The 17,160-nt window shown below is 44.9% G+C and overlaps 2 protein-coding genes across 2 annotated transcripts; one reads left to right on the top strand and one right to left on the bottom strand.

Moving 5' to 3' along the window:
• The first annotated feature begins 1,381 nt into the window (after positions 1-1,381).
• On the top strand, positions 1,382-4,259 carry LOC124670087 (cytochrome P450 71A1-like). The gene is made up of 2 exons (XM_047206595.1): positions 1,382-2,368; positions 3,645-4,259. The coding sequence occupies exons 1-2, from the start codon at positions 1,382-1,384 to the stop codon at positions 4,257-4,259; spliced, it is 1,602 nt and encodes a 533-aa protein (XP_047062551.1).
• Positions 4,260-7,688: 3,429 nt separating this feature from the next.
• LOC124670256 lies at positions 7,689-9,149 on the bottom strand. Its single transcript, XM_047206751.1, has one exon. The coding sequence runs from the start codon at positions 9,147-9,149 to the stop codon at positions 7,689-7,691; it is 1,461 nt and encodes a 486-aa protein (XP_047062707.1).
• Positions 9,150-17,160: the final 8,011 nt, after the last annotated feature.

Here is a 17,160-nt window from a genome sequence, read left to right as displayed (position 1 = left end):
CAGAGGTGGGAGATCTGAATACATCTTTGGGCCTGGATGTAGTACCTGTTAGCAGCAATAAATCAAGCAGGCTCGGGTCAAGGAAGACGCAATTTGAGCTAAACAAGCAGTGAAGGCTGCTTTCCCGTGAAGGCTTTGCTTCTTTCTAGTGAAGGCTTTGCTTCTTTCCACATTTGTTACTGTTAGGGCATCTCCAACCGGGCGATCCAAACGGACGCTGGGCCCTCCGTTTTGGACCGTTTGGGTGGCCGCGCGGGATGCATTTCTAGTCTCTGAAGTTGTATACTAGTATCATGTGAACTTCTAAATATTGCAATAAATTTTGTTGGTTTGTCTTGGTATCTTGTGCTAACATCTCCGGCGAGAAACGAAGCTTGGTCGTTCCCCTCTCCCGCTACAGTAGGGAGGGATGATTTTTTGAACATCACCCGGAGATCCACCTTGCTCGCCGTCGGGTCGCCGATTTCCTGCCCTTTGGTGGCTGCTCCGGCGGCGGGAGGGTGGGGAATCATCGATCCATGGCCTGTATAGAGTGTAGGACCGTCTAGATTGCCTGATGGCGGCGTCGAGGAGGAGGAGGCGGGGCGGCGTTTTGAGGCGAAGCTCTTCCTCTCTAGCGGTGGTGCTGTCCGGAGTTCCGTGGTCGTGTCTTCGCCTTCCCCAAGCTGTCAGATCTTCGGATCTGTCGAGCTCGTCAATCCCCTCGCCGGCTTCGGCGTGGCGGTTTATCCGGAGCTTGTTCAAGAAGAAGGAGGAGGTGATGTGGAGTCTCGCGACGAAGATGGTGGTCCGCGGTGTAAGCTCTCAGGAGCTCGCGACCGGTGACTTCCGGCCCGCGAAGGGGTTGTACCTGATCCAAGCCATCAAGGGGTGCAGCGGTGGCGGCGCGCCACCGGCGGCATCTGGCTCGTCATCTACGTCGGGATCCAGAGTATTTGGCTGTAATTTTTCGTTTTTTACTGGATCTTTATGTAAAAACGGGGCTTTAATATCATTTCTTTTACCCACAAAAAAAAACATCTCCAACGAGAAATTATGGCACGACTATATTATTGTTTGAAAATGGTTGCCTAGAGCATTATATTTGCCGTTTCCTCCACCGTCAGCGCCGGCGTAGCGTGCAGCAGCGACCTAGCTATATGTCAAAACTAACAATTCCATATATGGTAGCCGGGCAGCGACATCTCACTTCTTTTTTTGCCGCGTGGTACTTGAGTTGTCCTCAAGTCGCGATCCTACCCTACGTGTGTAGCCTATCGCTGTTAAAATTTCGAATTCAAATAGCGCTAATTCTACACAAGCAAAACACTAAGCTCGCATCAACTACATAAACGTACACAAGGAGAGTGCAACTGTATTTGCATATGCCTGCTACGTAGACATGGAAGCCTCTTCATTCTTTGCTCTCCGGCACTCGCCCCTCCTCCTCCTCCTCGCCCTGCTTGTGCCAATCTTCTCCATCCTGATCCTCTTCTCCACCAAGAAGAAGAAGAAGCTTCCGCCTCCATCCAGCAGCAATGGCGATCAGCAGCTGCCTCCGTCGCCGCCGGGCCTAATTCCTATGCTCGGCCACCTCCTTCTTCTTGGGTCCCTGCCGCACCGGAAGCTCCGCTCGCTGGCCCAGGCGCACGGTCCGGTGATGCTACTACACCTCGGCCGCGTGCCCACCGTCGTGGCATCCTCTGCCGCGGCGGCGCAGGAGGCCATGAAGAGCCGCGACCTGGCCTTCGCGAGCCGCGCCAAGATCTTCATGGCCGAGAAGCTCCTCTACGGGCAGGACGTGGCGCTGGCGCCCTACGGAGAGTACTGGCGCCAGGCGCGCCGCGTGTGCGTGGTGCACCTCCTCAGCTCGCGCCGCATCCTCTCCTTCCGCCGCGTGCGGGAGGAGGAGGCCGCCTCCCTGCTGGACCTCGTCCGGCGCTCCACCTCGACGGGCGGCGGCGCAATGAACCTGACGGACATGCTTACTGCCTACTCCAACGCCGTCATCAAGCGCGCCGCACTCGGTGACGGGGACTACGGAGGGATCGATGCTGGCGGCGGGGAGAAGCTGAGGAAGGTGCTCGACGACTTCGCGCACCTGATGGGGACGCCGCCGGTGGGGGAGTTCGTGCCGTGGCTGGCATGGCTGGACACGTTGACAGGGCTGAATGCCAAGGCGTCGCGCACGTTCAAGGCGCTGGACGGGTTGCTCCAGCGGGTCATCGACGGACACCGCCGGCAGCGTCTCTCCGGTGGACGGCAGCTGGTGGGCGACGGCGAGGACGATCGGCGGGACTTCGTGGACGTGCTGTTGGACGTGAACGAGACGGGAGAGGAAGCCGGCGGAGTCCACTTCGACGAGACCCGCATCAAAGCCATTTTGCTGGTATTTTTTCTTGACGCCAACATTAATATCAAATCAATAACACTAACACTAAACTTACGGACTGTTTATAATCTACAAAAACTCGATGAGCTGACGCGCACACTGAATTGGTTGGCTGAGTTTTTAGGGGTTCTTTGATTCATAGGATTGATATGGAAAATATATACAATTTAAATTCTATAGAAATATTCCCTAGCCTAGTTATTGGATTCATAGGAACATATCATATAGAAACTAATTCTATAGAAATCTTATAGTACAAATCTTATAGAAATAAAATATTAGGTTATACCTCGTGAAAAATTTACTTTGGCACAATTAAACACAAATTTTATGTTTTTCTATTCCTATAATTTTTTTATCCTATAAATCAAAGGAGCTCTTATTCGTCCATGAATATTGAGTAGTAGCAGGGTTAGAGCTACAGCCTACAGCCAACGATGACTTTGATCACCCCGTTCCCATACTCCACGTGTATGTGGTGGTTGACTAGTATCCACGAGCTAACATCCACCTTCTAGAGTGTTGTATATATACTCCCTTCTCTTAAAAATATAAGATGTGGAAGCATTTTATTTGGTTCATCCATTTTAATTTGTGTCTAGTATATTTTTATGTGTAGATTTACTCACTTTGTTTTGTATCTAGTCTATTTTAAAAGTACCTAAAACATCTTACATTGATGCATAGAGAGTAGTTACTAAAGCATCATTTTCATGTGTTTAGTGTCTAGGCCACCCTCATAAACTATCCGCCCTTGCACCCCACGTAGAAATGCAAGTGAATCATCTTTAGGGTACCGTTCAACTCTACTTAGTTCAATCAATTGAAATAAATTTTTTGAAATCTTGCCTTTATTTTAAAAACTTGTTCATTTGTTTGCTTGAACTAACGAGAGCCTGTTTGTAATTTTTCTTTGCATGTTATCCCAAATTTAATCCGGGCCGAACTTTGTAATGGTGTTATTTAATCAATAAAGCGTGATATTCTCTTAAGAAACGAGGACCCACGTGCATTTCCTATTTTGTGCCATGTCACATTAGATTTTGTCAAACAGTGCATAGTTAACGAGGGCAGAGATGCATTTGTTTCTTGTCTTAGCTAGGCGTCAATCTCATGGCACTAATTTTAAGAGGGCTATTTTACGAAGTGCCATCATGTGTGACTAGATATTTTCAAATACGATTGAGGAACAACAGAACAACTAAAAGAAGTGCATATCTGAGGCACTGAATCTTATGAATTGTGATCTGACCTTATGCGCATGATTACACAGGATATGTTCGTGGCCGCCACTGACACAACATATGCGACTTTGGAATGGGCCATGGCGGAGCTCATGAACCACCCATCCGAAATGCGCAAGCTCCAGGGCGAGATCCGCACGGTCGTCAATGGCGCCAGCCGCGTCACCGAGGACCATCTCGAACAGCTTCGCTATATCAAGGACGTGTTGAAGGAGACACTTCGGTTACACGCGCCCCTGCCGCTCCTCTTGCCTAGGGAGACTCTTGAGGACACGGAGCTGCTAGGCTACCGCGTCCCAGCGAGGACGCGCGTGGTGATCAACGTGTGGGCAATTGGCCGTGACCCCGCGATGTGGGAGTGCGCCGAGGAGTTCATTCCAGGCCGGTTTCTTGCTGTGGATGTCCCGGCAGAGTACATGGTGGGACAAGATTTCAGCTTTGTGCCCTTTGGTGCTGGAAGGAGGGGGTGCCCTGGTGTCGGGTTCGCCGCGCCAGCCATGGAGTTGGCGCTAGCGAGCCTGTTATACCATTTCGACTGGGAGCTGCCGAACGGAGCTACCAAGGTGGACATGAGCGAGCAGTTTGGCGTCTCTGTGCGGCTCAAGGCGCCGTTGCATCTGGTAGCCAAGCCATGGTCTCCTTGAGTTGAGTGGCGCTCGCGCATGGCTTGCTTGAAGATGCAATACTACTTTACATGAATGTATTGTACGTATAGTGTTGTACCACATACAGTTGTACATGCATGTACCTACACACAAGTCTCACGTAAAGCTACGTGTACACAAACAATTACTACTCCCCCTGAGTCGTGGTTATATTATAGTTCATTTTCAGTCAAACTTAAACTAAGGTCATAATACTTATTAATCGGAGAGGTATTATATATGTGTATAAATAAGTAAACTTTGTATATATCTAAGATACACATGGGGTGTTGGATTTGATAGAACACACAGATTTTATTTAAGTTGACTTCTCTATTACATTTAGTTTAATGGTATATAATCACTAACTAAATGTTTTTTTGTCCATGGGCACATGAACACATAAAAAAAAAACAGGAAGAGTGACATAACACAAGTTTTGAAACAAAAATTATATCGGTGCTCCTCGCCGCTTCCTCCTAGGGAAGACACTATTACCTTCATCATGTGTATCCTGAGCACGATTTGTAACAAAATCGAGGGGGTATCCTTGATTCCCATGAAACTAGAATGAAGTATTTTTAGGTCTAAGACTAGGATTTGCTAGTTCCCATATGTCACACTTGGCAGATCCTTGATTGAAACATTAAATTGTATTAGGCTTCATGATAACTGGATGCAAAGCAATGTCCATTATGTCCACTGAATGGCCTTGGTCTGTAAGCATGCCTGGGTGCATACCATCTTTGGAGAGATTTCTTTTAACTATCCTTATCCCCTTACCTAATATGCAATACCAAACTGAACATCGAGGTTCGTTCTCAACATATCCGTGACCTTATTTGTTGCTACAAGTGAACCTTGCATTCTGTGCAACACCTTGGCAAAAAGGTACTTCAACTCGTCGTAAGACAGAAGATTTCGGAAAATTTGTTTCACCGATCCTAATCAGGCTAAACTTCGAATTCTACTTATGGTGATGATCTTGCTTCCTATGCCCATTCTTATTGCAAATGAGTGGAACCTTTTCCAGTCACGGTGACCTGCATTAGAACCAAACTCAGTAACTACCAACGTCGGCAGCCCAAGCATGGTCCTTTTATGCCGCGAAACACTCTCAGCATTCAAGTGCAAAACAAACGAAAAGCGTGAGCGAACCCTTTCGTCGTCACACGCATGAGCAACCAAAGTTTTCTTCCAAATTTGACACCACATATGATTGGAAGAATGGCTGCATGGTGCAAAATCACCAGGCGGGTTATTCAGCTGCAACAAAAAGCTCAAGGGCCTTTGCTTCTCAGTGTGTCGGTCAAATATGAAGTTGTCAGTGAGATATGCACCGTAAGGCGTATGAGACATGCGCTCGCATCCACCCAGAAGCACAACAAATTCGGCCATGTTACCCTCAGCTACTTCTAACATTTCCAAGGCAGAAGGCACCATGTGACTTGATATGCATGGCCTTCTCATCCTTGTCTGATATTGTTCCACAGCGCTTGAGGGGAATGGCTAAATACAAACTATTGCTAGATGAGTAGTTTCTTCTCGAAATAGGCTTTCGCCCCACTATATTTATATAGCAACCAAAAGATACAACAAGACGGTTGGGGTCACAGCACAAGCAGGCCCAAAAGAAAAGATAAGACAGAGAAAGAAAAAATAAAGTAATGTCGACACCGGCAGATCGATGAAAACGAAGATTTCCCTCAACCGTTGCGCCCTCTGGATAAGTTTCACCACGCTCCTAGCACACTGAAATGCCGCATACCAAGCAACACTTTCAACAAGGAAGCGGCGACAACGACGCTGCTGCCCGGACTAGTCCTAGGGTTTCCCCCGGTATGCGAAGGGGAGTAGGTAGGGGTCCACCCGGCACCCTTCAGGAAGGAATGGTGGCACCCGCAGGCGTCACCGCGTCAATGTCGGACTAGCAACATGGATTTGTCCTGACCCCTAACCCCACCATCCTAGACGATTCAGAGTGCCCCACCCAACCTATCATCCACCAGCACGCGCCACCACGGTCTTGAAGTCATCCTCGCCTCTAAATGAGTCGTTTCTAACCTTGTCAAAGCCACTGTCTTGGAAGGTTTGGTACCTCAAGGTGTCCAGCACGCCGTATCCTCTGGACATGGCTTCTGAGGATATCTTGAGCTGCATCATCATCCCACAGTTGGTTATATATCGCACATCTGCCTCCTCAATGATGATGCAAGCTCTCATCAGAAGATGTTGCAACCTCTCCACCACATCTTCTCATCTGATTGTGCTTGGCTGAAGAAGCGATATTCATCAGGAAAGAGATGAACTGGCTCCCAAGCAACCTCTCCGCAATCTTCTCCTCTGATTGTCCAAGTGGGATGATGATGCAGCTATCCAGTATTAGCACTATCCACAATAGGTAGGTCCAAACTTATTAATTACCTCTGCAAAATGTATATTATATTATCTTTGCATTTGTCGTACTACATTTTACATATCATGGAATTTATTTTGGATTTTTCCCAGTTGAACTTCTAACCAGAAGCAGGATGCAACTCATGGTAAGAAAATCGTTCTTGGTCAGAGTGATGAGAATCATAGATTCATACTTAATAGTAAACGTCTATAGACATGTAACAATACTTTTTCTTCAGAACCTCATTCAGTCTCTGTGTAGCTTATTCTGTGCTGGTTTAGTCTTTTAATTTAAATCTTATGATGAAAGAGACTAACCTAGGCTTAAAATGTAAGTAAATACAATTTTTACCCTGTATAAAAATCTACTAGTTTTCAGAGGCACTCGTGTGTTATACCGGTGCGGTGGTGGTTGGCAGTTTTCTTAGTCTAATCTTTTCATTTAAATGCAACTGTGATACAATCCAAGTGTGACCTAATATGGTCAGAGACATTTTAAGATACTCTCAAACTATTTTAGACCATTCATTCTATTTGATCCAGTAGTCTAGACTGGTTATGGTGACGTATTACTACCTAGGAGGTAAAAGTCACCCAAGAGTACTAATATAAATATTATTAGCTTGTACAAGTAAATATTGTTTATGGAAAGTACCCATTTATAATAAGAAAAATATTGCCACATCTGGGAGCATGCGAAGATAAAAGGTAATACAAAATTATAGTAACATGACAATACATGATGGAGCAACATCTTTGTTTGACCAAAAACATATAAACTCCGTATATATTATGTCGTTATACTTTCTAATGTGAGAACATTTGCTTATCAGAATGCCAATATGATTAAGCGATAATTGTGTCTTGAATACTAAAAGACACTACATGAAACATGAAAGTACTTGCAACAAGATTTACATGGCAATTTTTGATACCTGCAACATTACTTATTATAGCCCATGGCCACATGAAAACACCCGTGTCATGTATCAAGAAAATACAAGAGTTAAATTACATAAATTTTGAAACAAGTTAGATTAACACTCCTCGTCGCTTCCTCCCTGGCAAGGCACTGCTGTCATGGCTATCCTCAGTGTGACTTGTGACAAAACAAGAAAATGAATTGTGGGGAGGCATCCTTGATTCCCATGAAACTAGAATGAAGTCTTGTTTTGGTCTAATGCTAGGATCTGCTACAAGTTCCCCAAATTTCACAATTGGCGTTTCCTTGTTGATTGAAACATTAGTTTTATAGCGTGTCATGCTTAGTGGATGCAAAACATAGTCCGTTATGTCCACTGGATGGCCTTGATCTATAAGAAGGGTTGGGTCCACACCATATTTGGCGAGGTTTCTGTTAACCATTTTTATTCTCATGTTCAATATGCAACGCCAAAACTGAACATTAAGGTTTCTTCTCAACACATACGCGAACGTATTTGCTGAGACGAGTGAACCTTGCGTATTGTGCAACACCTCCGTAAATTCATCAACTATTTGTAGTAGCCGTGGATGTTCCGCCGGATCTATGCTTCCGAATGCCAATGTCTTGAAAAGGTACCTCAGCTCATCGTAAGACAGAGCACTTAGGAAAATTGGTTTCACTGACCCAAATCGGGCTAATCTTGTAAGTCTACCTACGATTATGATCTTGCTTCCTCTGCTCATCCTCATGGAAAATGAGTGAAACCTTTTCCAGTCATCATCACTTATATCAGAAGAAAACTCAATAATTATCAACATCATCCCAAACATGGTCCTTCCCTGGTCAACCCTCATAAAGTTGTCTCCATTCAAGTGCAAAACAGAGGGAAAGCGTGTGCGAACCCTTTCGTCGCCACACACATGAGCAACCAAAGTCTTCTTCCCAACTGCAGCGCCACCAATTATCGGAAGGACAGCCGGTGCACAATCACCGGGAGGGTCGTTGTGCTGCAACAAGAAGCTCAAGAGCCATTGCTTCTCAGCGTGTCGGCTGAACATGAAGTTGTCGGTGTAGAGATATATGTCATAAGGCCTACGAGACATGCGCTCGCATCCACACAGTAGCACAACAAACTCTGCCATGTTAGCCACAACAATTTCTAAGCTTTCTAAGGCGCCGAGGTGCATCGCCTTCTCATCATGCTTGCATGTTGTTTTCCGAGAGCGCTTGAGGGGAATGGCTAAATACAAGCTGCTAGGGGAGTCGTTGCTAACCTCGTCGAAGCCAATATGTTGGAGGGTTTGGTACATCAAGATGTCCAGCACGCGGTATCCTCTGTACATAGCCTCTGAGAACATCTTGAGCTGCATCATCATCCCAGTGTTGGTTATGTATTGCCTGTCTGCCTCCTCAATGATGGTGCTGACTCTCATTACGAGGCTCTGCAACCTCTCCACCATCTTCTTCTCCTCTGATTGTGCATGGCTGGAGGAGTGGTACTTGTTCACCAGGAAGGAGATCAACCGGCTCACAAGTTCACCTGTAACCGCAGACATGGCAACCTCCATGGCTAGTGAGAAGATGATCGATGAGGGAAGCTGCTGGTTTGTCTCTATGGACAAAAATTGCTGAACAAGTCTACAGGGAAAAGTCTCCAGGGATGATTAAACCGTTGATTGCAATTAGTGGTTGGGTGACAAGGACTACCCAACTGTTGAAGTGGCATGAATAAATTGACCAGCAATTAATAATCTGCAGTAGGTCCAAACTAATCAATTATCTTTCCAAATGTATATTTTATTATCTTTACATTTGTCCTACTACATTTTACATATGTGAAGTTTACGCTAGCAAAGTTTAACTGTGGAGTTTATTTGGACTCTTTCCAGGTTTCCAGCTGCACTTCGGTGGATAAGCATTGTGGAACTCGTCAGCAAGTAAACTGTTATTGGTCAGTGATGAGAATCACCAGTCCATACTTCAATTAGCAATCTTTCGAAGGACATTTGCTTCTTTCAAGGTCAAATACATACTCCATCATTCTTTCAAGATCAAAAACTTCTGTACCTTGGGCATTATTTTATTGAACAGGCTTGACTTTTATCCTCAGAGCTAGTGGTTGGTGACTGTTCCCGTTCCTGTCCCTGTTCAAGCTAGGATCAGAGAAATTGCAGAAGCATGAGACACTGAAAACAGGAAACACTTAAAGAGGGCCGCAAGGCCCTTTGCCAACGAGACCCATACGAAGTAGTTTTTGGTGACTGTTTTCAGATTGAGTGGACAGTAGGAAGACCCAAAAGAAGAAGAAAAAAGGATGCTCACGCCAGTACATATGTACATTGCTGCTAGATAAACTCTCCTTTCTTGTGTGTGTGATGCAATAGATAAATGTTGGGTTTCCACCGGTACTCGTGTGTTGTTTCCACCGGTTTGGGTCAAGTGCCTATTAACATTGGTTTCAGGAGATCTCTAAATGAACATAAGTGGAATCGGTGGTTGCATATCTGTGAGCGTTTAATGTCGGTACATCTAACTAATAAAACTGATAAGTTTATCTGGAACTTAACAGAGTCGGGTGTATTTTCAGTTAAATCTATGTACTTGGATCTTATGAACGGTCATACTAGATTTCTGCGTAAGTATCTTTGGAAGATCAAAATTCCGCTGAAGATAAAAAATTTCATGTGGTTCCTAAATAATAAGGTGTTGTTAACTAAAGATAATTTGATGAAGAGAAAATGGACGGGTTGTCAAAAATGTTGTTTCTGTGATGAGAATGAGACTATAGATCACTTGTTCATCTCATGTCCGTTCGCAAAACTAATTTGGAGGATGGTTTTCTTCTCTTATAATATTCCTCCTCCATCCAACGTTACAAATATGTTCGGTAATTGGTTGAATGGAGTGAATAAGAAAGATAAAGAACATATACGTATTGGTGTTTCTGCCATTTGCTGGTCGATATGGACTAGTAGAAATGATATTGTGTTTCATAAACAGAAGGGAACCAATTTTTTGCAGGTTATTCTTCGTGCGGCGCATTGGATACAGCTATGGGCATATCTACTTCCGGAGGAGCAGCGGGATACTATGGCTACTGGATGCAACCATCTATTGACGGTCACACGGGATTGTTATTTCCAGGCTACTGGATGGCGGCATATTAGAAGAATTGAAGATGGATAGTCTTTGTATTCTTTTCATCTTTGTTTGGCTGGTCCTTGTCGCGACCTTGGATACTGCATGATTGTAATAAGTATACATTGTGAACTTTTTTTAATAAATGACATGGCTGTGTGCATCGATTGATGCAGAGACCGGGGCTATGCTCCCATATCGAAAAAAAAACTCGTGTGTTGTTTCACTTGACAGGATCTGAAAAGAGCAGGCCACTAAACCCGTGGCTTTGTGTGTATCTCAAAAAAAAACCGTGGCTTTGTGTGGTTATTGATCACACTGTATATGTTTTTGAGACCATGTTAGTCCACATAAGAGATTTATATTTTAGAACCATTGGAGTACATTACTCCAAAAGTGGACTTTGTTCATCATGGCGTATTTATCCAAAAGGTCAACTGGTCTGGCTACTATAAGCCTCTTAGGTGCATGTTGAGAAATCTTGTAAGCTAGTAGTAGTGAAACGGGGGATCAGAGATTCAGAGGTGTCATAATCATACTACTGGTGAAACGGGAATGAAATGGGAATATATACGTAAGTGCATGGTCTAGAGCATTAGAGCATCTCCAGTGGGCCGACACATTTTTGACGCCGAAATTTACCGCCTGCATTGTTTGCATCGGCCCACGGACGCGAAAATGGTTATGCGTCGGGTGTCTTCAGCGGACCGACGCATATTGGCCGCGGACCATTTTTTCTGGAATATCAAAAAACAGGAGAAACAAGCAAATATCATGAACATATGGCCATCATATTAGCTCAAATTGAGGTCTCAAATAAGTCCATCATATTGTGCACAAGGTACAACACAAAATGTAGTCCAAAAGGTGCCCAGACATGGCCAGAACAGCAAATATAGTCCAAAAGGAGGCCATGGTGGTTGACAATGACGCCGCAGATCAGACGTCTCGCGCGCAGATTTCGACGTGCTTCTTCACGAACAAGGCCTGATGTCGTCATCTATTTTGCCAAAGTCGGCCAACATGATCCTTGTGTCCTCTGCCCGGATCTTGGCCTCGGCGTCCATCCTCCTGGCTTCGGCGTCACGCATTTTGGCCTCGGTGTCTGCCTTTTTGGCCTCGACGTCCATCCTTCGGACCTCAATGACCTCTTTGGTGAGGTTGAGGTAGATGACAGTTGCGGCCTCTTTTTCCAGACGTTTCTTCTCGTCCCTTTTGTCCATGATCTTCTCCAAGGTATGGCTGAACGCAAAGGCTGATGCATCCCGGGCAAGATCGGCCTTGGTAGCCTTATGGCCCCGGGGACGATGTGGAAGGGGCAGGATCATCGTCTTCGCCGTCGACGACCGATGTGGCTATCCCATTCTTGACAGCTTCATGGTAGGCCACATAGCCAATCTTCCACTTCGGCGCATCCTTCAGCTTCTCCCAACAATGGACCATATAGAAGCCCTTCTTATGTGTTATCTTGAACTTCTCCAATGGCCTTGCTACCTAATAGCTAAAAGTTAGGTTTATGATATGCTGAATGCTGCAATAGATGAATGGAATCATGATGCCCGTTACTTACCGGTGCCATCACACCCACGCATCGCACAAACATTTGTCCTCGTTGTCGTTGAAGCCGAAGGTCCCGTGGCTCTCCCCCTTCTTCTTGCCAGCATCATCCCTGGTCAGGACATGCCCTGTTGGAACCTCCCCATCGGCATCACGCGGACGATTATTGCCTGCGTGGACTAGGTGGGGAACAGCTGTTCGCCATCGATGTCCACCCCATCCTGCGTCTGTGCCCACTGATCCTGCGTCCCTGTCCCGACGCTGCCTTCGCCAACGAAGCCGCTGACGAAGATCATGGCCTGGATATTGCGCTTATTGCGTCCCGTCCAATAGGCCTACGAATCACCGGACGTTAGCTGAATGACACACGACAGAGAGAGCAAATGTACTAGGTCATCCATCGTCGGGGCAGATGGTGTCATTTCCTAAAACAGGGTGCAGGGCAACGACATACTCTCCTCTGGACATGTCGCATCTTCTATGTCGCGGCCGGGCCGAGTCACCGCTCCTCGGCGTCCGGTTCAGGTTGGGAACCGGGGCCCCGTTGAAGTGGACCAGCGCGGTGCCGGAGGCGAACCGCGACGCCGCGTGGACCTATGAGGGTGCAGGCATTCCAGGACGCAGATGGGAACTTATCAAGCTCACCGACGAGGCCGGGGGAGCGACGCCCATGATCCTCTCTTGCTTGACGAAGAGCATGGCCTCCGCTAGGCTCGTATGGAGGCCTACGTGGGCGTCGGCTTTCACCTGCCTCAGCCATGCCATTTGGGCAGCGGCCTCTGCCTGCTGGGCGGCCGCCACCGCTGCATTCCTCTCCTTCAGATTCTTGCACCGGCTGCAACGCTTCGCGGCCTAGACTGTTGGAGATATGCCCAAGAGGCAATAATAAAGTCGTTATTATTATATCTTTGTGTTTATGATAAATGTTTGCATCCCATGCTATAATTGTATTAACCGGAAACATTGATACTTGTGTGTTTTGTAAATATAAAAGAGTCCCTAGTAAGCCTCTTGTTAAACTAGCTTGTTGATTAATAGATGATCATGGTTTCCTTATAATGAACAGTGGATGTTGTTAATAACAAGATCATATCATAGGAGAATGATGTGATGGACACACACCTATAGTAATCATAGCATAAGATCAAGTCATTAAGTTCGTCTTGCTACAAGCTTTCAAATGCATAGTAACATAATCCTTCGACCAAGAGATCATGTTAATCACCACCACCGGATGGATGCTTTGATGACATCAAACACCACTTCGTAATTGGGTGGTTATAAAGGTGTCATTAAGTGTTCTGAAAGTATGAGTTGAAGCGCATGGATCAAGAGTGGTATTTGTCCATCCAAATGACGGATAGATATACTCTGGGCCCTCTCGGTGGAATTTCATCCAATTAGCTTGCAAGCATGTGACTAGGTCACAAGGGATGTCATATCACGGTATGACTAAAGTGTACTGATACGCGTACAGCACGCGTCCGTTGGGAACCCCAAGAGGAAGGTGTGATGCGTACGGCGGCAAGTTTTTCCTCAGAAAGAAACCAAGGTTTATCGAACCAGGAGGAGCCAAGAAGCACGTTGAAGGTTGATGGCGGCGGGATGTAGTGCGGCGCAACACCAGAGATTCCGGCGCCAACGTGGAACTTGCACAACACAACCAAAGTACTTTGCCCCAACGAAACAGTGAGGTTGTCAATCTCACCGGCTTACTGTAACAAAGGAATTAGATGTATAGTGTGGATGATGATTGTTTGCAAAGAACAAGAAAGAACAATAGCAACAGATTTGTATTTCAGATGTAAAGAATGGACCGGGGTCCACAGCTCACTAGAGGTGTCTCTCCCATAAGATAAATAGCATGTTGGGTGAACAAATTAAAATCGGGCAATTGACAAATAAAGAGAGCATGACAATGCACATACATGATATGATGAGTATTGTGAGATTTAATTGGGAATTACGACAAAGTACATAGACCGCTATCCAGCATGCATCTATGCCTAAAAAGTCCACTTTCAGGTTATCATCCGAACCCCTTCCAGTATTAAGTTGCAAAACAACAGACAATTGCATTAAGTATGGTGCGTAATATAATCAATAACTACATCCTTGGACATAGCATCAATGTTTTATCCCTAGTGGCAACAAGCACATCCACAACCTTAGAACTTTCGTCACTCGTCCCGCATTTAATGGAGGCATGAACCCACTATCGAGCATAAATACTCCCTCTTGGAGTTAAGAGCAAAAACTTGGCCGAGCCTCTACTAATAACGGAGAGCATGCAAGATCATAAACAACACATAGGTAATAGATTGATAATCAACATAACATAGTATTCTCTATCCATCGGATCCCGACAAACACAACATATAGAATTACGTATAGATGATCTTGATCATGTTAGGCAGCTCACAAGATCCGACAATGAAGCACATGAGGAGAAGACAACCATCTAGCTACCGCTATGGACCCATAGTCCAGGGGTGAACTACTCACTCATCACTCCGGAGGCGACCATGGCGGTGAAGAGTCCTCCGGGAGATGATTCCCCTCTCGGCGAGGTGCCGGAGGCGATCTCCGAATCCCCCAAGATGGGATTGGCGGCGGCGGCGTCTCGATGAAGGTTTTCCGTATCGTGGCTCTCGTACCGGGGATTTCGCGACGAAGGCTTTAAGTAGGCGGAAGGGCAACGCGGGGGGCCACACGAGGGCCCCACACACCGTGGCCGCGCGGCCGTGGTCCAGGCCGCGCCGCCCGTTGTGGCGGCGCCTCGTGGCCCCACTTCCTTTCCCCTCGGTCTTCCGGAAGCTTCGTGCAAAAATAGGACCCCGGGCGTTAATTTCGTCCAATTCCGAGAATATTTCCTTTGTAGGATTTCTGAAACCAAAAACAGCGAAAAACAACGAACTAGCTCTTCGGCATCTCGTTAATAGGTTAGTGCCGGAAAATGCATAAATACGACATATAATGTGTATAAAACATGTAGATATCATCAATAATGTGGCATGGAACATAAGAAATTATCAATACGTCGGAGACGTATCAGCATCCCCAAGCTTAGTTCCTGCTCGTCCCGAGCAGGTAAACGATAACAAAGATAATTTCTGGAGTGACATGCCATCATAACCTTGATCATACTATTGTAAGCATATGTAATGAATGCAGCGATCAAAACAATGGTAATGACATGAGTAAACAACTGAATCATAAAGCAAAGACTTTTCATGAATAGCACTTCAAGACAAGCATCAATAAGTCTTGCATAAGAGTTAACTCATAAAGCAATAAATTAAAGTAAAGGTATTGAAGCAACACAAAGGAAGATTAAGTTTCAGCGGTTGCTTTCACTTATAACATGTATATCTCATGGATAATTGTCAACATAGAGTAATATAACAAGTGCAATATGCAAGTATGTAGGAATCAATGCACAGTTCACACAAATGTTTGCTTCTTGAGGTGGAGAGAGATAGGTGAACTGACTCAACATAAAAGTAAAAGAAAGGTCCTTCAAAGAGGAAAGCATCGATTGCTATATTTGTGCTAGAGCTTTTATTTTGAAAACAAGAAACAATTTTGTCAACGGTAGTAATAAAGCATATGTATCATGTAAATTATATGTTACAAGTTGCAAGCCTCATGCATAGTATACTAAATACACATGTTTTAACCAAGTGTCACAAAGGGGTACCTCTATGCCGCCTGTACAAAGGTCTAAGGAGAAAGCCCGCATTTGGATTTCTCGCTTTTGATTATTCTCAACTTAGACATCCATACCGGGATAACATAGACAACAGATAATGAACTCCTCTTTAATGCATAAGCATGTAGCAACAATTAATGTTCTCATATGAGATTGAGGATATATGTCCAAAACTGAAACTTCCACCATGATTCATGGCTTTAGTTAGCGGCCCAATGTTCTTCTCTAACAATATGCATGCTCTAACCATTAAAGTGGTAAATCTCCCTTACTTCAGACAAGACGGACATGCATAGCAACTCACATGATATTCAACAAAGAGTAGTTGATGGCGTCCCCAGGAACATGGTTATCGCACAACAAGCAACTTAATAAGAGATAAAGTGCATAAGTACATATTCAATATCACAATAGTTTTTAAGCTATTTGTCCCATGAGCTATATATTGCACAGGTAAAGGATAGAAATTTTAAAGGTAGCACTCAAGCAATTTACTTTGGAATGGCGGAGAAATACCATGTAGTAGGTAGGTATGGTGGACACAAAATGGCATAGTGGTTGGCTCAAGGATTTTGGATGCATGAGAAGTATTCCCTCTCGATACAAGGTTTAGGCTAGCAAGGTTATTTGAAACAAACACAAGGATGAACCGGTGCAGCAAAACTCACATAAAAGACATATTGTAAACATTATAAGACTCTACACCGTCTTCCTTGTTGTTCAAACTCAATACTAGAAATTATCTAGACTTTAGAGAGACCAAATATGCAAACCAAATTTTAGCAAGCTCTTTGTATTTCTTCATTAATGGGTGCAAAGTATATGATGCAAGAGCTTACACATGAGCACAAAAATTGCCAAGTATCAAATTATTCAAGACATTTTAGAATTACTACATGTAGCATTTCCCAATTCCAACCATATAACAATTTAACGAAGAAGATTCAACCTTCGCCATGAATACTATGAGTAAAGCCTAAGGACATATTTGTCCATATGCAACAGCGGAGCGTGTCTCTCTCCCACACAATGAATGCTACGATCCATTTTATTCAAACAAAACAAAAACAAAAACAAACCGACGCTCCAAGCAAAGTACATAAGATGTGATGGAATAAAAATATAGTTTCAGTGGGGAACTCGATAATGTTGTCGATGAAGAAGGGATGCCT

This window comes from Lolium rigidum, chromosome 7 (assembly GCF_022539505.1).
Source record: "Lolium rigidum isolate FL_2022 chromosome 7, APGP_CSIRO_Lrig_0.1, whole genome shotgun sequence".
Lineage (NCBI taxonomy): Eukaryota > Viridiplantae > Streptophyta > Magnoliopsida > Poales > Poaceae > Lolium > Lolium rigidum.
This window is presented reverse-complemented; position numbering and strand designations above follow the sequence as displayed.

What these genes read in the sequence shown, in the direction of transcription:
- LOC124670087 (XM_047206595.1), top strand. Translation starts at nt 1,382, where the DNA reads ATGGAAGCCTCTTCATTCTTTGCTCTCCGGCACTCGCCCCTCCTCCTC. An exon ending in GCATCAAAGCCATTTTGCTG is followed by an intron (nt 2,369 to 3,644) that starts GTATTTTTTCTT and finishes ATGATTACACAG; the next exon opens with GATATGTTCGTGGCCGCCAC.
- LOC124670256 (XM_047206751.1), bottom strand. Translation starts at nt 9,149, where the DNA reads ATGGAGGTTGCCATGTCTGCGGTTACAGGTGAACTTGTGAGCCGGTTG.